Source organism: Leuciscus leuciscus, assembly GCF_965113295.1.
Source record: "Leuciscus leuciscus genome assembly, chromosome: 9".
NCBI classification, from domain to species: domain Eukaryota; kingdom Metazoa; phylum Chordata; class Actinopteri; order Cypriniformes; family Leuciscidae; genus Leuciscus; species Leuciscus leuciscus.
This window is the reverse complement of record NC_138733.1, coordinates 39,214,622-39,240,209: the sequence shown is the minus strand read 5'-3', so window position 1 is coordinate 39,240,209 and position 25,588 is coordinate 39,214,622. Positions and strand designations below refer to the sequence as shown.

Sequence of the window (25,588 nt, the reverse complement as noted above, 5' to 3'; positions counted from 1 at the left end):
GGAAAGGAAGGAAGGAACATTTAAAATATAATAAAGTAAAGCGCGTCTCCATCGCGCCCCCTCGCTGCCGCTCGTGAATCGCACGTGTCTCCATCGCGCCCCCTCGCTGCCGCTCGTGAATCGCACGCGTCTCCATCGCGCCCCCTCCCTGCCGCTCGTGAATCGCACGCGTCTCCATCGCGCCCCCTCCCTGCCGCTCGTGAATCGCACGCGTCTCCATCGCGCCCCCTCGCGGCGGAGTGTGGCACTGCAGGAGTTTAACTCTTTCCTCTCCTGCTGTTTGTGTCCTCTCAGTGGAAGATGGCGACCAGAGTCCTTCAGAGCTCCTGCTCGGGCCTGTATCAGGCTAGAAACACGGGCCGGGCGAAGGGACACGTTACTGCTGTTATCAGGTCAGACAGTTTATCTCAATTACATGTTATAAATCTGCTGATTAGTGCTTTAGTGCGCAGATACCGCGGGTTCACGGGACTTTACGCAGGGCGCATTAGTAAAGACGTGATTACTCTGGAAGGCATTCAAACATTGAAAACTTCACTATTTGCTTGATTTAAAAGTGTGTGTTTAAGCAGCTCAGCATATTGTCTAACATATAGTTTGCTGTGTAAATGACAGAGGCGTCTGGACGTGCGCTGAATCCACTGCTCAAGGTCATAGTAATATAGCAGACCGTCACGTGTGTTTCATGATCAACACAACATGAAGATTTGGCGTTTCAGTTTTCATGCACTGGTTAATGAAAGGTTGTAATCGTTTAACTGATGAAGGATACATGCACAATATTAGAAACACATTACTGTTACACAATTACTGACTACTTAGATTATGCTGCAATGACATGGGGAAATAAAAATGTGTAGGCCTATATGGTTTCATAATGCAAAGTAACAAATATGTCTGTTGTATCAGTTTATCCTCCTGGGAGCCAGGAATAGACTTTTGTCCACTGTAGTGGACATTATATTTTAGTGAATTTCTCTGACATCATACATGTCACATGTCACTCCTGGGTGTCCTGTAAAGGGCAGGTTCAGGGCTTTTCAGAGACACCAAATGTTTGGAGGTTTCACCATGAAAACAACTTATCCTTGGTCTTTAAAAATGCCTGACATTAATTTAGTGATCAAATGTAGCACCTTTATGGAAATATGATAATATATTATAATTATAATTTAAATCGGCAACTTTTCATAAACCAACATCTCAGGAAAACGTAATGGGGTTTCACGTATGTGAATGACTTTCTGCTTTCAGACGAACACATAAAATATCGAAAATATCTTGGCTTTTCCAAGCTTTATAATGGGAGCGAATAGTAACTCCAATCCATCCATCATAAAAGTAATCCACACGACTCCCAGAGGGTTAACAAAGGATGAGTAAATATTGGGGTAATTTTTACCGTGGGGTGAATTAACCCTTTAACAAATGCACATGTATTGTCCAGTTTCAGAGGTCTGTCAGCGTCTACTAACCGGCATCGAGAGGACAGCTGGTTCAAATCACTGTTTGTGCGGAAGGTGGATCCGAGGAAAGACGCTCACTCCCATCTGTTAGCCAAGAAAGAGGACAACAACTTGTACAAAATACAGTGTAAGCTCTGCGAATTGTTTGCCCTCCGCTGTTAAACGTCTCGATGCCAGTGTGATGTGTTCATTGACCCACATATATGTGTTGTTGTGTTGTAGTTCACAACGTGAAGCCCGAGTGTCTCGAGGCGTACAACAAACTCTGGTGAGTCAGGATTCCTCACATCAACGAACCAGGTCAGACGAGGCTGTTTGGTGTTAATCACGTAAATCAAGCTGTTTTTAACTTCTTCAGAGTCCCTTGAGACCAAACTGGTTTGACTACTGAAGTTCAAACTAGCAAATGTCTTGCTTTCTATTCCTGTCCGTGGTTGGCAGGAGTCCGCTAAAGCCCATTCCTCATCCCTCATTCCTCCAGTGTTTACGCTCTACGCAAGACTTGAGATGCACTGATCAATCACACGCTGAAGTCCAACACAAACGTGTCTGAATGTCTCAAAGCGTTTCAATCGGACCGTGTTTTGAGGATTTTATGAAAAAAAGTTCTTCTCTAGTTTACAAGGGTTTATTTCGGTCCTTAAAAAGCCCTAAATTCAGTTTTAAAAATGTAAGGCCATAAAAAGTCTTAAACTAAATATCGGAATTGATACACTGCAAAAAAATGCTTTTCTTACTTAGTATTTTTGTCTGGTTTCCAGTCCAAATATCAAACAATTCTTAAATCAAGATGCATTTAGTAAAGTAAAATGCCATAAGATATTATGTCTTGTTTTCTGGGGGAATAAATCAAAAGCAAACAAGCATTTTCTGTCCATCTGGGGTAAGAAAAATAATCTTGTTTCTGTTTTAATTAAGATTATTTTTCTTACCCCATGTACAGAAAATTTTGCTTGTTTTAATTTTGATTAATTCCCCCAGAAAACAAGACATCATATCTTATCTAATTTTACTTATCTAGTAAATGCTTGATTTAAGAGTTTTTAGATATTTGGACTGGAAACAAGACAAAAATACTAAGTAAGAAATGCATTTTTTGCAGTGTATAAGTAAAGGTTCTTGTTTATCATTTCATGAGGTTTTAAATTTGGGGAAAATGTGATTTATTAAACTTCAAAAGGTTATGATTTAATTAAATAAATGTGTGTTTCAAAGTAAAACCGCGTCGCTGTTGCTCGTTCTACAGGTTGGCAGTTTCATTAAGCTAAAGTGTTAGTCTTTGCCACAAGCGAGTCTCTTTTGAACTTCATTAAAGGGAAGTCAACAAACTCCAGATGAATGAGCAAACGATCATCTGAATCACACTGTACTTTTCTGTTTGTTGGTCGTGGAACATCAGACCACATTTACAGTATCAAACCGATGCATCAGAGGTGCATATCTGCAGGTTATGAAGCGTTTTAGGGTTCTTCTCATCATTTTACCACATGTTATAATTTATGTTAGATATGATCTAAACAATCTACATATAGGGTATAACAGGGCTAAAGGCACTCCTTAAGAAAACAACTGCTTTTCATTATTTCTATAGTCTATGATTGCAGAAAAAAAAAAAAATGTTTGCATTGAACATTGATGGAGCAACAGATATATATATATATATATAAAACATTTTTTATCTTATAAATATATGAGGTGGTTAAAGCATTATTTGTAATAATGTCTAAGTTAATACTTGTTCAAAACAATCACTTTAGCTCTATTTTGCTAATTTTATTTTTGTTCAATAAATATACTGTCATTAAAATGTTTATTTTAAGAATACAGAAACAAAAAGTAAAGATTCTGAAAGCATTGATTGAGATCCAGTAATAATTTAACATAGATTTACAGTAGTAACAATAAATGATATTTTATTATATGATATGATTAATATAATATTTCTAAATATGATGTTTTCATTATAAACAGGGCTCCAGACTAACTTTTTTTATTAGGAGCGCTGTAGCCCCTGACTTAAAATTTTAGGAGCGCAAGCAGAAAATTTAGGGGCACATCTTAAATCACCTTGCAATGCAATTATTCACATTTCCCCCAAAAATAACTGTATTACTGACAAATGCTTTGATAATAAATAGACTTTAAGTACAGAAATTACAATGTGCAGTTTTATTTTAAGTTCAGAGGGCTCCAGACTAACATTTGAGGGCAGCGGCACTAAGTTCTACAGAGAGTATCTGGTAGCACTGTGGGATGACAAAGCACTGAGCTTAATTTGAGGTGTAGATAAAATTAACTTGAACTTTTATCATTCATAATGTCTTAATATTAATTCAATAGCAAAATGAGTGACAAAATAGATATTAGGGATTGAAAATAGCCAATAAGCGCCCTCAGCAGCTGTGTTTACAATGGTAATTTAATCTTATTTATTTTTTTAAATAAGTGTGAGTTTTCCTACTTCTTGAAACTTTTAGTTTTATAAATAGAGACAATCTTTAAAGGTTGAACAAAAAATGTTTTGGTCAACACATTAAAAATAACATTAAAATATGATATTATAGTTTTGAAGTGCTGGAAAAAGATATGTGTAGGCTACTGTTATAACCACAGTATACCGTTACAGTTAGTGTTACTACATTAAATCCATGGTGAATGTTGCTGATCTGTGGACCTAAAGCCTTCTATAACTTGTTCGTTCATGGCACATGTTTCTCCTGGTTTCCACGTTAGCGCTGTTTGATCTGATATGGTTTATAACAGAGAATTCTGCGTTGAATCTGAATGTTTCTCACTGGATCTCGCAACGATGTTATTAATTCTGTCGCGAACTCAATGGATTTCTTCACTGGATGTCCACGATGTGACGGTGTTGCGTGATTGAGATCCGCCCGCGAGTGGCGAGAGAAGCTCTGCGCTGTCTATTATTGGTTCGAACTATTAAACGGTCCGTGACGCAGAAATGAGTAGCGCAGTTTTTTTCCGCTTTCATTTTGTTTTGATTTATTAACATGTCACGGAATACTCTATGCTTGAGGCTGAGAATGTGTCTAACTAGCATATTGTGTTTAAACTGCGAAGTGCCTGCACTGTCTGCAAACTTCATTTTCCCCGCAGTTCTGGGATAGCGACTGCAACATTCGCAGTTCATTAAGTTCGTCTCCTTACAGTACCTCAACCAGCTGAATTCTCTCAGCCAGTCTTCCCGAAAATGGTGGGTTCGGGCCTTTATCACCTCACAAACCTCTGATTCTGAATCATCATCCGGCTGTGTCTGTGACATTGATATTTGTCTCCGTCTCCTTCCCACGGACGTTTACGCGCGCTCGATTATCTCTAGGACCCTCACCCCCCACACATTAGCCAGTTACAGTGGCCATTCCCAATTCTTCTCACACTCATTGGCCTGCCACACATTCCGGATTCACTGACGCGCCCCCTCCGTTTAACGTGTAAAAACAAAACAAATTTACTGGTCGCACATGTGCGACTGGATGAAAAATTCAGTCGCACACTCTCAAATTTTGGTCGCAGTCTGGAGCCCTGATAAATGTGGTGATTATATCTAAGGTGGACACCAAATTATTTACCATCTGAATCTGACCATGTCAACAAATGGAAAAGTCAGCCAGATATTTGTTTATTATTATGCCTTTTACCTCAAATACCATACTTTTACATATTCTTCCGTTATTGAAAAAATGTTGCTTTAATTAGCTTGAACAGAACTGAAAATCATTAAGAAGACCTTTGTTTCAAAATATATTCAATAATTTTAGCGATTCTCATTTGCTACTTAAATCTACAATATTTTAAAAAACATCAAATATTAGATCAAAGTAGCGCAGACTCAACTTTGCTACTATGCCACGTTCAAAGTCACTCAGATCCCCTTTCTTCTCTATTCTGACGCTCAGTTTGACCTTCACCAGATCCTCTTGATCATGTCCACATGATCATACATGCTTTGAGTTGCTGGCTTATTAGATATTTGCGTTGATGAGTAGGTGAACTAATAAAGTGGCCGGTGAGCAGTGTTGGGGAAAGTTACTTTGAAAAGTAATGTATTACAATATTGCGTTACTCCCTTAAAAAGTAACTAATTGCGTTACTTAGTTACTTTTTTTTAAAGTTATGCGTTACTTTTGTGTTACTTTTTTTCACCTGGGCTGGGCTTGTTTTTTTATAACAAAAAAAGTTGTATTTTTGGGCAAATGTAAAGCCCCTTTCACACCAAAAGTGAAATAATAAGCCTGAGGCTGAAGGAAGTGCAGATTCACACGTGTACAGTAGAGGGCGCCGCTCAAACAAACCTCTCAGCTGCTGTTATTCTGGAGAACAGAAGAATAGATGCAGGAGAAGAACGTTTAACACTTACTTTACCAATAAAAACGAATAGTTCTGTAGTTTTCTGATTCTGCATTTCACTGATTTTATTCATTTTGAGGAATATTGAATCTTTTTTTTTTGTGCAAGTGAGATAAATGCTCACATTTAGTCTAGAACTACATAACATCATGTTTAAACACACACACACACACACACACACACACACAACGCCTCTGCACTTCGGTTTGTCTCAACATGTGGACAGGAGAGCTGTCAGTCAATAAATGGGAAAACAAAGTAACTTGCGTTACTTATTTGAAAAAGTAACTTGGATATTTTGTTGTAAATTTTAAAAGTAATGCGTTACTTTACTAGTTACTTGAAAAAGTAATCTGATTACATAACTCAAGTTACTTGTAATGAGTTCCCGCCAACACTGCCGGTGAGTGTGTATATGAAATGATTATTCATTTAGTCAATATAACTCGTCAAAAAATAGCTTAAAGACTGAAATGTGATATTTATCAATTTGTAAAACGTTTTTTTTGTCCATAACTGTAATATATGAACTGTAAAGTTGTTTTTAGTCATTTTATGGTTTGTATGCTACCATAGCCATTGCCCCATGTCACTTATATAGTATTTTATTAGTGCTGATGTGATTGGAAGAGCCCAGCGGCTACAGTCATTGACACACGCTTCACCCGGTCTGACTTGTTTCCACAGTAACGAGGTGCTGCCGTCCATCCATGATGACAAGCATTACCCGTGTGAGCTGGTGGGCACGTGGAACACCTGGTACGGGGAGCAAGACCAAGCTGGTAAATACTTCAACACGATCTATAGAGTCTGTTTGGGATGAGAGTTTCTGCTCCGTCGGGGTCAGAAGGTCACGAAAGGGTTAAATATATAAATGAGTGAGATGTGTTTCTCATCATGTTTACGTGAGCGCTGACACACTGTGACATTTGCGTCTGGTTCACTATGTAGTGCACTTGTGGCGGTACAGAGGAGGATATCCAGCTCTTACTGAAGTCATGAATAAACTGAAGAATAACAAGGTAATCTAGTACCAGGAATGTTATGCCTTTGTGTTGTGAATTTACACCAAGAATTGCAGTTTGTTTGAATTTACTGCTGCCTCATTGCAAATTGAGTATTCTAGGATTAATATGCATGGCAAAAATGGCATGTGTTTTGTCGAAAACTTGTGTTGATTGAATAAGTAAGAGATAATGTACATTATTAGTACACGGATTACACTTATTACACGGATACTTGCCACATAAGTAAATAATTAGACATGAAATATTGACTTGAAATATTGAGTTTAAAAATGGTATTAGCTTACTGAACTTCCGCGAAGAAAAGTTGCTAGCAAGTGGCTTTCAGGCAAGACGACTGAACAAGTTCAAACTAGACGAACATTTAAAGGTGCATTGTGTAATATTTAGGAGGATCTGTTGACAGAAATGCAATATCATACACATAACTGTGTTTTCAGTGGTGTATATAAAGACCTTACATAATGAAGCGTTATGTTTTTATTAGCTTAGAATGAGGCATTTCTGTCTACACACACCACGGGTCCGCTTACATCGACATGTTTCTACGGTGGCCCTGAACGGACAAATGCGTTTCGTCACTATGTTGTTCTTCGTGCAAAGACGCAAGATAAAGTCAGCGAATAAAACACTGACACAATGATGAACAAGTAACAATAATATTCGCTATAACATATCGTTTTACTGAATAATTAAGTAAACCTAATTTCTTAATTTATCTTTGTAAAGAAACCTCATTGATAAACTGGCTACCCTGCTGTCTCAGACGACGACATCATGTCCTGTCGGCCATCGTAACTTCTGTTGGGTGCAGTTCACAACCTCACCACTAGATGCCGCTAAAAATCACACACTGCACCTTTAAGGGATAAAGTACATTCAAATCACTTATTGCACGGTTTATAATAATTATGGGGATAAGAGATATTGATTTGAGATGAAACGGTTGTAAAAAAAAAATATTATCCATTACAGTGTACAAAAAAAGCAGAAGATGAACACAGCAACAATATTACAGTATAGTCAATAAATACAGTCGATAACTATAACAGAGACACAAGATGTCAGCCGCTGCATTGGTATGAAACAAGCGAGAGCGAGTCTGTGGTGGAAGACGACAGCTTCAGATCAGTGTTGCCAGATCGGGCCGATGATTTCCAGCCCAAAAGCCCATATCAATCACTGCCAAAAGAGTGTGATCGAGTTCTGTTGTCATGACAACCAAGGTGTATAAGAACCATTTACTCCATTAAAACTAAACAAAATAAAGTTATAAAAATGATGAAATTCTCCTGCAAGGGGAGCAAGACAACAGGAAAACAGATCGAACCATGGCAAATACAGTGAAAGAAAATTAGCAAATGACAAAAATGTCTCTACTATTAAAATGTCAAAATATTTGCAAACGGCAGTCAAGAAATTAATCAACTTTAAACCTTGCGCACCTTAAAAGACGAAAATGTGTCATTTGTGTTAAGAATTGATGACAATAATAATGCGCTTACCTTTGTGTTGTGCTTTAACTTCACTCAGAACTAGAACGTCTTTCGTGAAGTACATATTGTAGGACATAGCGCTCTTAGCACAGTCAAAACTGATTAATCGTTGATTCAAACCTTTTTCAGTGGCTGTCGGGGACGAGTGGAGTAAGAGTGAGAGTGGAGTAAGAGGTGGAGTGAGAGTAAGAGTGAGAGTGGAGTGGAGTAAGAGTAGGAGTGAGAGTGGGTGTGAGAGTAGAGTGAGAGTGAGAGTGGAGTGAGAGTGAGAGTGGAGTGAGAGTGAGAGTGGAGTGGGAGTGAGAGTAAGAGTGGGAGTGAGAGTGGAGTGGAGTAAGAGTAGGAGTGAGAGTGGGTGTGAGAGTGGTGTGAGAGTAGAGTGAGAGTGAGAGTGGAGTGTAGACGGTTTAAAAGTTGCAGATGTCCAGATCAGTGTGTTCTCAGAGTTTAATATATTTATAAAGAGCCTTCGAGTCACCGGTGTAATCCATGTTTTGAGAGTTGTGTCTCCCACTCTTGACTGTAGATACATCTTACTGTAGAGGTGCGTTCACGCCATGTTGAAATTACCGTAATTGTTGAGCTTGTAATTGCAGATTGTAAGACAGGAATTGTGTGAGAGCTCCTACTTCTCCCACGTGAGTGCTGGAGATTCGGTTAGGCGTTGATAGTGGTGCCATGAAACACATGATTCCCAGGGCCAAGGAAGTGAACCACTCCGAATATAGCGTCACGCGTTGTCCTCTTGAGACTACCGTTACATGAAGGCAAGATAAACACCAACGCCAGCTGACTCTGTGTGTTAGTAACGTCATCATGACTGATTTTATCGAGTACATGCACACTTGAGTTTTGTTTATTAACCAAATAGCCCATAAAATTTAGATTTTACCCCAGACCTGGCCAATTTTTTACCCCCTGCCCAAATCCATTTTTACACGCACGATCCAATTCAAACCCGCCTAATCTGGCAACACTGCTTCAGATACCCGGATGGGTGATGTCTTTCAGCATTACCATTGACGGCGGTTGTTATTGGGAATTAACACATCTCGGAATGACACAACTAGCCAATCAGAATCCAATCGGAAATAGTTCCTGCCCACTTTTCCAGTGGTATCAGTTCCAGAAGTATTTCTCCTGTAGGGATTTCAAAAAAGTCTTTGTTAAAGCGTTATAAGCCATGAACCAAACCAACCAGCTACTAATCATAACGGCTTTAGTGAAAGAGTTTATACTGTATATAAACAATGTATTAAGCAAAATATTTTAAGTTTCTGGCAAAATATATGCAGTTTAATAAAATATTGAAGTGTTTTGAGAGTGGATGGAGACCAACTCGATTGTCATTGACTGTGCTTCATGGGAGTGGGCGGAGCTAATGAGATCTTTAGACGGGTTTTGTTTGTTTCGACACTCTGATTGGTGGAATTCTCTGCACAGCATCATGGGTAATGTAGTTTTTCACCTAGAATGCCACTGTTAAACAAGGTGCAATAATGTGGGCTGACGGATTCTCCTGAAACAAATACAATCGATTAACAATACAGTAATGCTGTCTTTAAAGGTTTAAAAGTTATAGTTAAAACTCAGAGAAAAAGCATAGAGTTTTTACACTGCATTAACCCTCAGTCAGGCAGTGTCACTCATCTGCTGTATGTCATGTGCTGAGCGCAGGAGTTCCTGGAGTACCGGAAGGAGAGGGGTCAGATGCTCCTGTCCCGCAGGAATCAGCTGCTGCTGGAGTTCAGCTTCTGGAACGAGCCCGTGCCCAGAGACGGACCCAACATCTACGAGCTGCGCTCCTACCAGCTGAGAGTGAGTCTGTGCGTCCCAGAGCGGAGGGAGGAGTGTGTGACGTGTGTTTGAGTGTGTGACGTGTGTTTGAGTGTGTGACGTGTGTTTGAGTGTGTGACGTGTGTTTGAGTGTGTGACGTGTGTTTGAGTGTGTGACGTGTGTTTGAGTGTGTGACGAGTGTTTGAGTGTGTGACGTGTGTGACGTGTGTTTGAGTGTGTGACGTGTGTTTGAGTGTGTGACGTGTGTTTGAGTGTGTGACGTGTGTTTGAGTGTGTGACGTGTGTTTGAGTGTGTGACGTGTGTTTGAGTGTGTGACGTGTGTTTGAGTGTGTGACGTGTGTTTGAGTGTGTGACGTGTGTTTGAGTGACGTGTGTTTGAGTGACGTGTGTGACGTGTGTTTGAGTGACGTGTGTTTGAGTGTGTGACGTGTGTTTGAGTGTGTGACGTGTGTTTGAGTGTGTGACGTGTGTTTGAGTATGTGACGTGTGTTTGAGTGTGTGACGTGTGTTTGAGTGTGTGACGTGTGTTTGAGTGACGTGTGTTTGAGTGACGTGTGTTTGAGTGTGTGACGTGTGTTTGAGTGACGTGTGTTTGAGTGTGTGACGTTTGTTTGAGTGTGTGACGTGTGTTTGAGTGACGTGTGTTTGAGTGTGTGACGTTTGTTTGAGTGTGTGACGTGTGTTTGAGTGACGTGTGTTTGAGTGTGTGACGTTTGTTTGAGTGTGTGACGTGTGTTTGAGTGTGTGACGCGTGTTTGAGTGTGTGACGTGTGTTTGAGTGTGTGACGTGTGTTTGCTCTAGTTATCGTCTGGGTCACAGTGGAGCAATATAGCTCAACATCTAAATAACGTTATCTCTGTAAACAGCAATATATGCATAGATGCCCCTTTCACACACACAGTCTGTACCGGTAAGAGATCATGTGTGAACAGGACCTTTCCAAAAATACCGGCAAATTGGTTCCGCCGATTTACCAGTTAGGGAAGTTGTAACATTACCAGTTATGTACCAGAAGATTACTGGTATTTGCACGCACACAGTCAGAACGCGCTGACGTAAGAAGTCTGCTTTGGGCCAATCATAAAGACTTATGGAGATGATGTGATTACTCCGTGCTGTTTACAGTAAAGCTTTTAATAGTTGTTCTATTTAAATATGTGCTGAATGATCATCTTTGAACGTTGAGCCTCGTCTCCCAGCTTTTCGAACGTGTCACACTCGAGACTCGGCCATCTTTTCCATTCATCAGCGTTGCCACTCTTGTTTTTAAGAGCAAAAAAACCGCGTTCTGTTTGATCACCCGTTACGCCTTTCACTCGGACGTCAGATTGAACAGATAGTGAAACTAGCGCACTTCTCCTCTTGCGGATGAATGAAGACAGCGGCGCCGCGGTTAAAGAGCATTTCCGATGACTGACATCACAGAATTGACTGGTATTTTGCTGCTGATGTGTGAATGGTCTCTTACCAGTAAAGAGCCAGAACGCCGTTGCTTGTTTGAACGGCACATTTGTGTATTTACCGGTAAAGACATTCTGGTCATTTTACGGTAATTACCGAGATTGCTGTGTGAAAGGGGCTATTGTTGAATCTATCTTAATCAAGACACACTCTTCAGCTTGTCGGGTTCGTAATGTGGCTTTATTTTATATTACAAATCATTGTGAGTCGACACTGGATGTTATACATCATCACCAGTCCTCAGTGTGTCCTGGTCCGTGTGTGTGATTACCGTGGTGGAATGAGATTCAGATTTACAGTTGTCTCTGTTTGTTGTTCCCCTGCAGCCCGGGACCATGATTGAATGGGGCAACTACTGGTAAGAATACAAGCAATCTGTTCCTCTACATAACAGTCCTGTATCGCCTGTTATCTGTCTTTTATTGCCCTTTTTCCCGATCACATATTCATCATCATTAATGAGGTATCATTAAACACTCACAATTCATCCCGTGAAAGCCGTTTTGAAATTGGACGTTGAGTTAAAATGGATAAAGTACTTTAAATCCATTTAGCACGCACATTTTTTGTGATATCAAATTCAAATTTGGTAACTTTTGATTTACACCTTTTTTTCCAAAGTGCTTTCACTTCCGTAATATACAGCATTTGATGGATTATTGAATGCTACTGAACATGTGATGTGCGTAAGTCAAACGCAGGACTGTCTTCAAGAATCTCTTATGATTTCAGAAGTCATAATTACGATGTAATGTGCATTATATGATGCTTTGTCATGCTGCTGCATAGGATTATGGGAAATGTAGTTTTGTCACTTGGTAAATCAGCTGAAAGAGTCGCATTTTCTGGCAAGCTTTTGTCTTTATTCTTGATTATCACTTTATCATCATAAGTTGTAGTTGTGCTGTAACAATAACAACATATTATGATCAATACTAATAATCCAGGACTAGTCTGTCCACAAGAGGACCGTTTACATCAAGAGCCAGTAATCGGCTTGATTGACAGTGTGATTCTCAAGACCTGTTCACATCAAGAAGAAAAAATCATCACATGCATTCAATATTCCAGCCGCCAAGCAGCTGTGTGAACCGACGGCTCTCTCATCTCGGTTTCTGGTGTGAATACACCTTTCATCAACAATAATATCCTTCCCTCGGGTCATTCTGATCTGAAACTAAATTGTGTTCATCAGAGGGGTCCAAGGCCCTAGGTCTTTTGTCGCACTTGAACCACGAACACACAAACAAAATTGAATGGATTCGAGGAGTTTTGTGGTTGAATCCTTTGCGGATCAATTTGACTCCTTTAGGAATGATTGGAGTGTGAGGAATGCTTCAGTACACATACAAATGCTCAAAATTCTAACTAAAAATGCTAAAACTTTGCCAAAAAAATATGTTTTATAATGTGTACATGTGCATCTGAATGCACACTGAAGACAAACTGACTTTAGGACCCAGCAGAACAGCTCATTTGCTCCATATAGAGCTATAAGGCCATCTAGAGTCATGAAATATCATGTTATATTATAATTTTTTCCACAAGAGGTCGGCAAAGACTCCCAATGTAAGATATTTTGAGCTGAATTAAAAGGGTTATGCATGAAATTGTGTTATTTTGAATTTAAGTTGAAAGAATGTGAGGAATGTGCTTAAATTAATATTTATTTATTATTTATTGATCAAATATAGTAATTTAAAGGTAAATAAAATAGAAAATAACAAAAAATCTCAAATATTGCAATAAAAAATATCAAAATAAAATAAAAAGCTTTCTGGAGAAGAAATCAAATAAAGTATAATATTAGGGCGTCGGCTCATTTTGACGTGTTATAAAGTGCGAGGGAAGCTGAAACGGGCTAATGTGGCACCCAGAAGATCAAATCTGCTACTCAAGTCACTTTTTATTGAAGCGTCTGCCAATTTTTGGTCATTTCATTCTTGGTTTGAAAGACCTTTCGTCAGTGATGCGTTCCGCTCTTGGTGTGAAACAGGCCTTTATGAAGAGATGTGTAGTTGTGAATCTTCAGAAGTGGTCTGATGATGTCACTGTTCCTCAGGGCGAGAGCTATCGGCTACCGGCAGCACAACCGCGAGGCCGTCGGCGGCTTCTTCTCTCAGATCGGAAGCCTCTACATGGTCCATCATCTGTGGGGTATGACTGTGCACATACGGCTCCCAGAAGCACGAGTGCTGATAGGCTGTTGTGATCTTTGACTTTCTGTCGTGTGTGTGTGTGTGTGTGTTCCAGCGTACAAGGACCTGCAGTCGCGAGAGGACACGAGGAACGCCGCCTGGCAGCACGAGGGCTGGGATGAAGTCGTCTATTACACCGGTAAACACCGCCGCTACACCGGTGCACTGCGTTACATTTTTGCCATGCATTTTATTTTAGTCATTTAAATGACTTCTTCTCTGGTCTGCTGTGTAGCGTACTCGCCCTTTAAAGTGCCCTATTTATGCTGTTTTAAAGGTTCCTAGTTATTTTTGTTTTACATGCATCCAAGGTCAAAAAACACTTTCATTCTCTTGTAATATACTTTGCAGCATCACCTCTTTTCTCAGAGTCCAAAAACGGTTCGTTCAAAGAATCAGTCTCTCTAAACCCCTCCTTTCCGAGAGTCTCCTCTGATTGGTCAGATGGCCCCAGTCTGTTGTGATTGGTCTACTCTGCTCGGTCAGATGGCCCAGTCTGTTGTGATTGGTCTACTCTGCTCTGATTGGTCAGATGGCCCAGTCTGTTGTGATTGGTCTACTCTGCTCTGATTGGTCAGATGGCTCAGTCTGTTGTGATTGGTCTACTCTGCTCTGATTGGTCAGATGGCTCAAAATTGATTCGCAATACAGAAAACAGTGTCTTCTCTACAACTACAGTGTTTGAGCGCAGCATTATGCTAGTTTGTAACAGGAAGTGAGACTGAAATTTCTGACGACTCGTTTCGGCAGTTCAGAATCGATTCTTTCTTTTAGGAGAAAATAAATCTTTTGACATCCACAAACCGCTCTATTACACACTGCATGACAGGACATGTCTGAAACGGCATAATAGGGGCACTTTAAGTCATTTTTTGACTTGACATGTACAGTATCTTAATTGAATAGAAAAGAGCAGCTTTTACGTTTGTATATCACCTTTTGTGTTCTGGAGGCAACCTTTGCTATTCTAAGACACCATGAAAGTAAAATTTAGTGTCAATATTTTATTTTCAACTAATGTTGTTTTCATTTTATTGTTGCTGGTCCATTGTAATGTTGCACTATATTGTGTACAACAACACGTCACCAGTCGCATCTTCTGTTGTGAGGTAAAACCCTCCTCTGAATCTGTTTTCAGTGCCCCTCATTCAGCACATGGAGTCCAGGATAATGATCCCGCTGAAAGGGTCTCCGATGCAGTAATGAGTCCATCAGATCCTCGCCGTTACGTCCCCGTGAGCTGAAGGCCAGACCAAGACGTCGGATACATTCTCTGTCGTCATGATGCCAACCTACGTCACACACAACGCACTCGTTCTGATCTGACTGTCCATAAGTTGCACCAGCAAACCAAATTGAATCAGTGGGAATGAAGGCTGTTACTGAACTGAGTTTTGAGAATGCTTCATAAGCCATATCTAAAATCTGGTTGTTACATGGCTTGGAAAAACACAACCATAGATCTGTTAAATAAAGTTTGTTGCTATACTATATGAAAGAAGTGCTGTAAAGTGCATTGAATCACCATAAACATTAGCAGGTTAGCGCGTTAACCCTTTCCAGCGTGGTGCCCAGTAGTTCAACACAGACTTGGATGAATTAAATATAGTCAGAGAACACTTTAAACTCGTTCGAGTGCTGCAATCTATCAATGTATTTATTGCATATTTATTTGCTGTTAATATAAACCCCCACATGACGATGATTTCAGGTTTTAATAGGGCATTATGACAAGTACAGCAGAATCTATCCTACATATTCAGATAAAACCCCTGGTCAAGAATCAACATATCAAACGCTCCGCTAAAACAGTCCCAACAGGATTGAGCTGGGACTGGGAAAGCCTCATTGGGGACAGCAGGTTGTGTGCAAAATTGAAATTTTTTTTAGAACCCATTTTATTTAGTTGCTGTATTTTATTTGTGTTCTGTTTCTACATAGACGTGCTTTTTATATGCCTTTCTCTGTGTTGTGAAATGTCTCCGGTCCTGCTCTGATCAGCAGCTCACCGACAGAGCGGTTCCTAGATTGATTTTGTTTTCTGTGCGACCACGGCATGCGCAATCTACTGTACGCTGACTCTTCTGGGATTTAACAGCACAAAATATTTCAAATCAACTAAATACTGTATTCAATAAATCATAAATGATCATTCTACTCCCCATGTTGTGTCATGTTCACACAGATGAAGGACGCCCAGCGGCTGTTACTTTTGTTTTATTAGCTGGTGACCCATTTTTTATAAGTGTTCTCTTTCAAGTATGGACACGGACAGTTGTTAGTGTTAACAATCAGTTTCATCACAGCTAACCGTACAGTACATCACAGAAAACCGTACAGTACATCACAGAAAACATCCTGCAAACTGACCTCTAGATAAACAACCATTTCTGTAAAAAAACCTCTAAAACACAATCGATATTAAACATTAGTTAAAAACTAAGAAAAGGCACAAAGATGGTCTGGTCTGTGTGCTCCATCAACTCTAGATCTTCTCCAGCTCTTTAAGCAGCTCTCCGAAACTCGTGACGTACCACGAGGACTTGTCCTTCACCTGCTGCCGCACCACGTTCCCACCGAACCCGATGAAAGCGCTCTGAAAAGACATGACCGCAGTGTGACTTCACCTACGACTCTCACTTTTTAAAGTCAAATTTAAGGCTTTTTAGGGCCTGAGGAAATAAAATGTAATAGTGTATATCAGGGGTGTGCAATATTGACAAAATATACTGTATATTTATATATTGTGTTTTTGTACTGCTACCATGGCTGATTTAGGCCAGCTGACTAATCAAAGACATTCATATTATTCATAATTATGCGCGGTTCTGTTCACAGCAGTGACAGAAATTAACTTTTTATTAAAGGGCGATATTTGCCACCTTAAATTGACTTCCAGGGGCATTTTTACCTGCATGAGGGCCTTTTATCTAAACATATTAGATGTGCGCATCACATTTTATGTCAAATTCTAACATTCCAATTAAATTCTATTAGAATAATAACAGTTTAGGGCTGTTGGTCAAGTGAGATCATTATCAACCAAATCCATCTTTGCAGTGCAGAGACAACACAGAAGCGACATTAATATATTTACACTATTTACAATTGCATTATTAAAATATTGAATTAAAAAACAAAAACAATCTCATAGTATTAAGTGTGAAATGATTTCTAATTTTAACGTTTTAATTAAAGGGTACTTTAAATATGAAACTAAAACAGCCAGTAGGTGGCGGCAAGTCACTGTCTTAAAGGATTAGTTCACCTCAAAATGAACATTTCCTGATAGTTTACTCACCCCGATGCCATCCAAGATGTCCATGTCTTTCTTTCTTCAGTGGAAAAGAAATTACGTTTTTTTGAGGAAAACATTTCAGGATTTTTCTCCACACAATGGACTTCAATGGCAAGAGAATGCTGAAGTTCAAGTCAATGCAGTTTCAAAGAGCTCTGAAGTGCTTCAAAGGGCTCTGCACGATCCCAGCTGAGGAATAGGGTCTTATCTGGCGAAACGATCTGTCATTTTCTAAAATAAAAATAAAAATGTATAAACTTTTTAACCACAATTGTTCGTCTTGTGCTGGTCTGTGACGCACCACGCATTATGTCATCACGATGGAAAGGTCACGAGTCACGTCATCTATCCAAGTTATTTGTCTGTGTACTCCGGTTCAGAAAGGTAGGGAAGGGCGAAAAATTCCATCTCATTTTCTCTTCCAACTTCAAAATGGTCCGACATCTTGTTTTAATTTATTATTTTCTTCTTTTTTTCGTGACCTTTCCAACGTGATGACGTAATACGTGGCACGTCGCAGACCAGCACAAGACGGACAATTGTGGTTAAAAAGTATATACATTTATTAATTTTTTTTTACAAAAATGACGGATCGTTTTGCTAGATAAGACCCCATTCCTCAGCTGGGATCGTGCAGAGCCCTTTGAAACGGCATTGATTTGAACTTCAACATTCTGGTTGCCATTGAACTCCATTGTGTGGAGAAAAATCCTGAAATGTTTTCCTCAAAAAACTTATTAAACTTATTAAGTTCCTCAAAAAACTTTTTAAGTTAAAAAGTAAATTATCAGGAAATTTTCATTTTGAGGTGAACTAATCCTTCAAGTGAGATGAGGGAGTTCAATCGATTAGTTCAAACGGCTGATTCATTCAGGAAAGAAGCAAGTGATCGTTCATTGAATCATTAAACTAATTCACTATTAGTTTCTATTAGATTCGGCCTCGGAATCGATTCCCAGCCCATCTTACAACTGAACTGACATTAGCCATTTTCTTCTCCTCCTCTCCTTTCGCGTGCAGGAGACAGACGTAATGTTGTCGTAATTTAAATGACGCGAATTGTCACGTGAACAAGCAAATCACAATTTGCTCTTGGAATCGATTCCGAGGCCGAATCTAATAGAAACTAATAGTGAATTAGTTTAATGATTCAATGAACGATCACTTGCATCTTTCCTGAATGAATCAGCCGTTTGAACTAATCGATTGAATAGAATAATAAAAAATGATATGTACGCTAATTAGATCAATTTAATTTGGTAAAGCATTTAGATACGTCCAAGTCAAAGTGTCATCTAAAATGTAAGACCTTTCATAAGTAAAAATAAGACTTAAAACTTTATATGGCCTTAAATTTGAAATATCTAATTTAAGACTTGTTAAGGATCCGCGGAACCGTCCTAACGGAGAGTAGCAGAAGTTTGACTAGTAATGCACAGAAGAAGTCACCCTCACTAATACAGGTGACCGACTGTAAATAGTGTAGCTTGTCTATTGGTCAGGCCCACAAATCATGCAGGTCAAGGTTCACTGGGGTGTATATGGTGACATACTCACCGCAGGAGGACAGGCCTCAAGATCAGTGGCTCCGTCTCCGATCATCACCACGTTCTCGAAGCCGTACTGCTCCTTCAGCATGCGGATCACCGTGCCCTTCCCCCCCGACTGCGCCGTGGGCTGAGACTCGTCGAACCCTGCGTACTCGCCTGACGGAGCACAACACACACGCCTCATCACTCACGGGCTACATGCACAACTTTAGTTTCAATCGGACCGAATTCATTCCGATAGATGAATCCGTATGTAGTGTTTACATGTTCTCTCGATCGGATTAGAAAAGGAATAAACCAACCCCTTTCAATCCGATCTAAATTCCATTGGGATCGAGCTCAATCGGATCGAGTAAGGTGTTTACATGAAGGCTTTTCAGTCTGATTGAGCCGCCAATCCGATTACTAACGGATTATTTGGTTGCGTGTGAAGGTAGCGCCAGCGCCACAGGTGAGCCAGTGCCACACCGACGACTCTTACCGTTGAAGTAAAACTTCAGGCGGTTTGCGTAGACGTGGTGCAGGGGAATGTGGAGCTGTGACGCCACGTGTTCAACGATGCAGCGGAAGCCTCCGGAGATGAGGAAGACCTTCACACCGCGCTGATGAAGACTCTCCACCAGCTCCCTGAGGACACACACACACACCGCATCAGCACACACAGCCTCTAACCTGCAGCACACACTGCTCACGTGCACTTTACAGTGTACACATTATATGCTATTCACAGTAAAATGAAGTAGTGTATATTATGAAGTATATAGAGTGTAGTCTATATAGTGTATTCTATATACTGTGTATAGTGCATCTAGTGTAGTGTATATAGGGTGTAAAGTGTAGTGTAAATGTACAAAAGGTGTGTATAGTGTATACACTGTAAAAAGTGCATCTAGTGTATAGGTTGTAAAGTCTGTTTAGAGTAAATGTATAAAAGTGTGAGTAGTGTTTATACTATGTATACTGTAGTTTGTATAAATATTGTGTATAGTGTGTTTGTAGTGCAAATAAAGTGTATAACTTTATTAATAGTGTGTATAGCGTGTATATAGTGTAGTGTGTGCAGTGTATATTGTATAGTTTTTATAGTGTATATAAAGTGCATAGTTAGAGTTTATCTTATTAGTTTTGTTGGAACTGCGTATGCGTATTTTTTTGTTACTTTGACAAGTCCTTGTAAAACAGTCAAGTCAATAAAGTTAACAACTGAAAAACTTTCCAAAAGCGAGGGATGATTACCAACTTACTTAATACCTGGCGTGAGCTGCGGCGGGTGGTCCGTGAGCAGTTTGTTGACCTGTTCCCTTGAGCACTTTATGATGGACAGACGCTCACTCAGAGCTGTGTGGAATGAGACAGAGCCGCCCATTGCACTCCGGGTCCTGCGGACACACACAACCACAGGGGTGCGCTCTCAAACTCAATGCTGTGCGTGTTTGCGCACTGGCTAGGGTGTGTGTGTGTGTGTGTACTGTTGCCTTGTCCAAATACACACACTTGCGGTCTTACTCCCTGTCGCGTGCAAGTGAGCAAGACTATCCCATGACTTAAAGATCCCAAAGTGCAGTGCCCTTAATGCACACTAAACCCACACTATCTCTAGGCTAAGCGTATCCCATCATGCATTATGTTCGGGAACTCATGTGCCCCGAAATACGAGGAAAACATTCCACTGTCATTTAAATTAACTAGATGCATATAATTTGGTAGGAAAAACTTAAAAGTGTAGCACATTTTATTGGTGCAAAGAGGAGTATGGTGTGTGCAGGCCTATTCTGTACAACATTTGCTACTGTTAACACTTTGCAAGACTATAAGTGTGTCCCATCGAGTTATCAAAAAGTTCTACACACACACTTGCAGTCTTTACGCCTACTTAAACACTTGGGCCAAATAGAGAGAAAAGTGGTCAAGTGCAAAGACCGCAAGTGTGGGTATTTAGACAAGGCGTGTGCGTGCGTGCGTGTGTGTGTGTGTGTGTGTGTGTGCGTGTGCGTGCTGACATCTCCGTGACCGCGTCCCCGACGCCGCAGAACTTCGCGAGCTCGTCGATGCCCTCCTCGCGGATCACGGTGCTGTCCACGTCAAAGCACACGGCCTGCGCGCGCCGGAAGAGCTCCTGCGCGTGAGCCGCGGTTGTCATGGTGAAGCCTGGGCGACAGGAAACACACGCATTAGTGGTGACGCCACTACAAGAGCTAGTAAACATCAGCAAGAGCAGTGAATCTCCACACAACACGAGCCTGAGTGCCAACTTCTGCCAAGTGCGCGTTTAGTATGCAGCAGCAGCAGCACTCGCGCTCGTTCACACAACAGGGGCAGTGAAGCATTAATGCACGCATTCATTCATCTGGACGAACACAGTTATTGCATCAGCTGGTTTGATGCGCGAGCCGCCACCGGGAAACACGAGAACACATACGTCACGTGTATAAACTACTCAAAACAAGATTTTGAAGAACTCATTCAGAATTAAGATAATATTCGTACACTTTCCACGCACACAAAACAGAAAACAAGACACGTACGTTACGAGCATTGCGACTTCACTGCTTTCGCACTATTGCAGCTCCTGCTTACCTTAATGCGCGCGGATGAGATTCCTCTACTGACTGTCACGAGCTCGTTCAAATCTCCGGCAAACCGTCTCTGTGCGGCAGCGCGTGCGCGCAGTCATCTGCCATTCATTACTACTGGGATCACGGACGGAGGCGGCCAATCAGATCACACTCATGTCATTCACACACTACTCTGATTGGCCAGTTGTTTTCATAGCGATGATGAAACACGTCAAGCGAATCTACTCATTCAGTAAAAATAATAAAAATAACATTTATATCAATATCATTCCTAAATGTCTTTTTAAAACGTTTTATCTGTTAACTGAGTAAAACTAAATGGATGTAAAATAAATATAAACAATAAATGAAAGGGTAATTAAATCATTTAAAATACAATTCTTTTATTTTTTTGCACTTTAACTTTAAAAAAAAAAAAACACTACTCGACCTTGTCTGTATGTTTTTTCTTACGTAATTTCTAATTTGGTGAAAGGCACATCACACACACTCACATATACAGTACATGTACAGTACATCTCGCATGTCCAAACTTGCACTGAGCCCCTCCCCATGCGTGGGACGGCCTGCGCGTTACCCACATGACAGGCCAGCTGGAATGAGGATCATCCTGTCATTTGTTTGCATTGTCACAATATACAATTGAAATACCTTTAATGAATACAGACCTCACCCGACCTGATCTGTGCAAATAAGACCTTGTTGTTACAACTCTCCCTCGTACAACAATCCTCCCAATAACCAAAACGAGCAAGTACAAAAACCAAAAAAGACTGATGAAGAGAGGAAAAAACATCATCCCACACCAACATAAATTAAAAAGCTTTTTGAACTACTACGCACGACCACTCTTACTAGAATTTATCAAATTCTATTGCATTTATTGTGGTAAATTTTGACTAACTTGTAGAACTTATAATAGATTATCTGTTAATGGAATAGATTTTTCACTAAAGATTTATATTACAACTACAGCATGACATAGTTTCTGAATGTGTAAGGTCGCAACTTTTCATTGCAAATGCTATAGATAAAAACAAAGATTTTTTTTTGAACATTGGCCTCATGGTAATGAGAAGCCATCAATGATCTTACCCGTTACATAACAACCCTGCTAGTCGAACCTTTACAGTCCCTCTGTGGTGAAACTCAAGCATTTAATATTGTTTATATGTGGTGTTTTTAATGTGCTTTAAGACAAACCATGTGTAAATTCATAAGTCGACACTTTTTCTGAGTATTTTCACCTTAAAGCGTCACTAAGGAACTTTTCCTCTGCGGTCCCCCTACAGGTTGGAAGCGGAATTGTCCATTACCGCTGTCGTAAATAATTCCACCGCCCGCAGCCTATACTGTCACCAGAGCCGCCTTAACCTATGTTAGGCCCCGGGGCTGAGAGGTTTTGTAGGCCCCCCATCCCCTCGATTTATAGAGTCTCATTTAAAAAAAGAGTAATATCTAGGTAATCTACATCACAAAATGCATTAGTTTCTTTCGAGTCCTACAGCAGTGAGTTTTCCCTCTTTGAGCCAGAAAACACCATAATATTGTTAATAACATATCACTGAGCCCACTTGAGCATAAACACAAGACACTTTATTTAACAATCACACACAGCAACTAAATTTCAACTTTATGCAAATGAGAAGCGATTTTTGCGAGCGACAACCAATAGGAAAGAAGCCTTTCAGTGGCGCTCAGCTCCCGTCACCGTCTCGAGTGCAGGCAAGACAGAAGAGTTCAAGGGCGATTTCACTGTTTTATATGATTTGACTGTAACCACAAACATGGATATAATAAAATGATGCATGGAAAAGAAACCGTCGACAGTCTCAGTGAGTTTCATTCATACATTTATAGATCGAGTGTTGTAGTTTTATGATGCAAGTTTAGCACTGCTGCAGTTCATTTTACAGTTTCCCCTGCATTATGTTGACTATTAGGGACAAGAAAATGTATTATTTGTCAAATTCGGATGACGTTTTAGTGATTTATGACAGTATGAGTGAGTTTAATTTATAGATTGATCGATCGTTAATCTAGTAAATTATTTAATCCACTGAACACTGCTGTGTGGTAATATAAAAACACTCTCCCGAACAGCATACTGTTTCTTTCGAGCCTAATTCCTAGTCAAATTAAAATAATATAGTTAAAATATGTTTTGTATAGATGTGGCCAGACGAGCAGTCTACCAATAACATTAGAGCGACAGCACTACCAACGCCCACAAGCGACTTCACAGTATAGAGACTAGCGACATACAGCGACAAAATCTGACAAGTTACAAAACAATATGACCTTTTCAGCTCATCATGAACCTGAACATGGGAGGCCCCTGAACTTGGGAGGCCCCTGGGCTTCAGCCCAGGTAAGCCCGTGCATTAATGCGGCCTTGACTGTCACACACACGCTCACTGTTTATCCAGCACCGGCTTTGGAATGAACGATGTCCACAGACAAGGTAGAGTATGTTGCATGATTTCATGAAAGTATGATGTATTGCGACATCAGAAACGAAGAAAAAATAATGACTATTGTAACGATTGCCGTAAAGCAAGTCAGATGTGTAGTTTTCTTATGTCTCATTCAAACTACAGAAACGCGACCCGGTTTGGCAAACTTGCATAGTGTTGTTATAGCAGATATAGGGCTGCAAAGCGAATCCAGAAGTGCCTTCCACCCCGTTACGACTTGATGAACCACTGATACGATTTTGGAAACATTATTTTAAGGTAAAAAAAAAAAAAAATCCTAAAATTTTTCCTGTTGCTTTAAAACTGCAGTGAACCAAAGACAGTCTCAAAAACACGGTTTGAAATCGCTGGTGTTTCTGACGTCACAAACTACCTTGTAACCAATCAGATCAACGTGTGATCGTCAACCAGTGGATCTCTGAGCTGAGTGAGTGAGTGGAGGCGGGGCTCATTTGCATATTCATAGAACCGCGCATACTAAATGAGGCAAGGGTGTCGAGTTACACTCAAGATATTTTAAGGCATGAAGAATTTTTTTAAGGAAAACCCTTAAATGTCATTTGGTGATCAAAGATGAATTTTAAGGGATAAACTGATTGAGTTCGTAAAACACACCGCTGTCATTTAGTCAACATTTCTGTGAAAAGCTAACCATTCAAAGTGCATTTTCCCAGTTGTCGTCACACTGAGGTCACAATGCTTCCATATCCAGCTAATTGAATGCTCCTGTAAAGTTGCAAACGTCCCTTCAGATGTGGTTTCAGGAGAACTGACTTCATACATCCATTAAAATCTAGTTTAGTGGCGAGACTAGTCTAAAAACATAGACTGGTCTAATTTGAAACTAAAAAGTAAGACTGACTGCTCCTTGACTAACCGCTAGTTAAGAGACAGTCATAACAGAATGGCTGTTTATGCAGCTGGCCCCAGTTTGTACTGCATATGTCCACTACTGATCTGTCAGGTCACATGATCAAGGCCTCCTCGAAATCATGCAGAATCTGAAATATTTCTGTTGCATTGCAGTACAGGTCTGTATTCCCTTCGCAGAAGCATGATGGGATATTTTCTCTCACTGATAAAAAAAAAAAAATGAAGATAGCAAAGGTAATACCACTATATAAGAGTGGAGTATAATAATAAAAAAAAATCAAAGTCAGAACAAATATGAAAAGCATGTGCATAACGGTATGTGGGGTGAGTTTGTGGAATGGTTTGGAGTTGGAGCTAAAAAAACAGTACAAATATATATAAGTTTAAAACATTGTATAGAAACATGCTTTTAAAAGGATACAGGGATGAAGACAGGTAATGTTGGGCGGGGATATTATACAGACTGTAAAGGGATAGGTGATTATAATGTGCTGGGTTGCACAATATATTATTATGTGTGGCTGTTGTGTTTCTGTTTTCATTGTTTTTGGGGTGTTTGGTTTAGGTTTGTAAAGAAATGGTGTAATAAGTGTTTAAGTAATTATGAGCATTGAAACCAGGGGTGGGAAGTAATAAGCTTTGGCTTCCTCCTGCTCCTTTTCGAACATATAAGTTATTTATTCAAATATTATGGATAAATACTTTGTTTGTTTTGTTTTATTTTGTTGTTTTGTTTACAACTTATATATGTTATATTGTATTTTCTTTGTTTATTTGTAATATGTTCGAAACAAAATAAAAAATGAAATGAAATGAAATTGTTTAAGAGCTCCTCATTAAATTTCACAATGATCTGTAAATAAAAGACTCTTATTTGGGATTGGGACAGTGTGTGCGCTCGTGACATCAGCCATACAGATGTCCCATCACGGCAGGTTATCGTTTTTCCAATTGCACCACCAAACGCTTTCAGCGATATTCACAATGACACGGACAACTA

General features: G+C 40.0%; 2 protein-coding genes across 3 annotated transcripts; one reads left to right on the top strand and one right to left on the bottom strand.

The window, feature by feature from the left end:
• Positions 1-245: 245 nt before the first annotated feature.
• LOC309507043 (protein NipSnap homolog 2) lies at positions 246-15,971 on the top strand. 2 transcript variants are annotated; one of them, XM_082181134.1, is made up of 10 exons: positions 246-392; positions 1,454-1,593; positions 1,689-1,734; positions 6,522-6,616; positions 6,786-6,856; positions 10,033-10,173; positions 11,943-11,974; positions 13,679-13,773; positions 13,870-13,953; positions 14,953-15,971. In XM_082181134.1, the coding sequence occupies exons 1-10, from the start codon at positions 301-303 to the stop codon at positions 15,015-15,017; spliced, it is 861 nt and encodes a 286-aa protein (XP_082037260.1). In that variant the 5' UTR covers positions 246-300; the 3' UTR covers positions 15,018-15,971. The 2 variants fall into 2 exon arrangements, with proteins under 2 accessions (XP_082037260.1, XP_082037259.1); XM_082181133.1 differs by having other exon boundaries at positions 252-392; positions 1,448-1,593.
• Positions 15,972-16,015: 44 nt separating this feature from the next.
• On the bottom strand, positions 16,016-21,416 carry LOC309507046 (phosphoserine phosphatase-like). Its single transcript, XM_082181137.1, has 6 exons — positions 21,240-21,416; positions 20,663-20,810; positions 19,907-20,041; positions 19,144-19,289; positions 18,670-18,818; positions 16,016-16,410 (listed from the first exon to the last, which is right to left on the bottom strand). The coding sequence occupies exons 2-6, from the start codon at positions 20,800-20,802 to the stop codon at positions 16,300-16,302; spliced, it is 681 nt and encodes a 226-aa protein (XP_082037263.1). The 5' UTR covers positions 20,803-20,810; positions 21,240-21,416; the 3' UTR covers positions 16,016-16,299.
• Between the last annotated feature and the right edge of the window lie 4,172 nt (positions 21,417-25,588).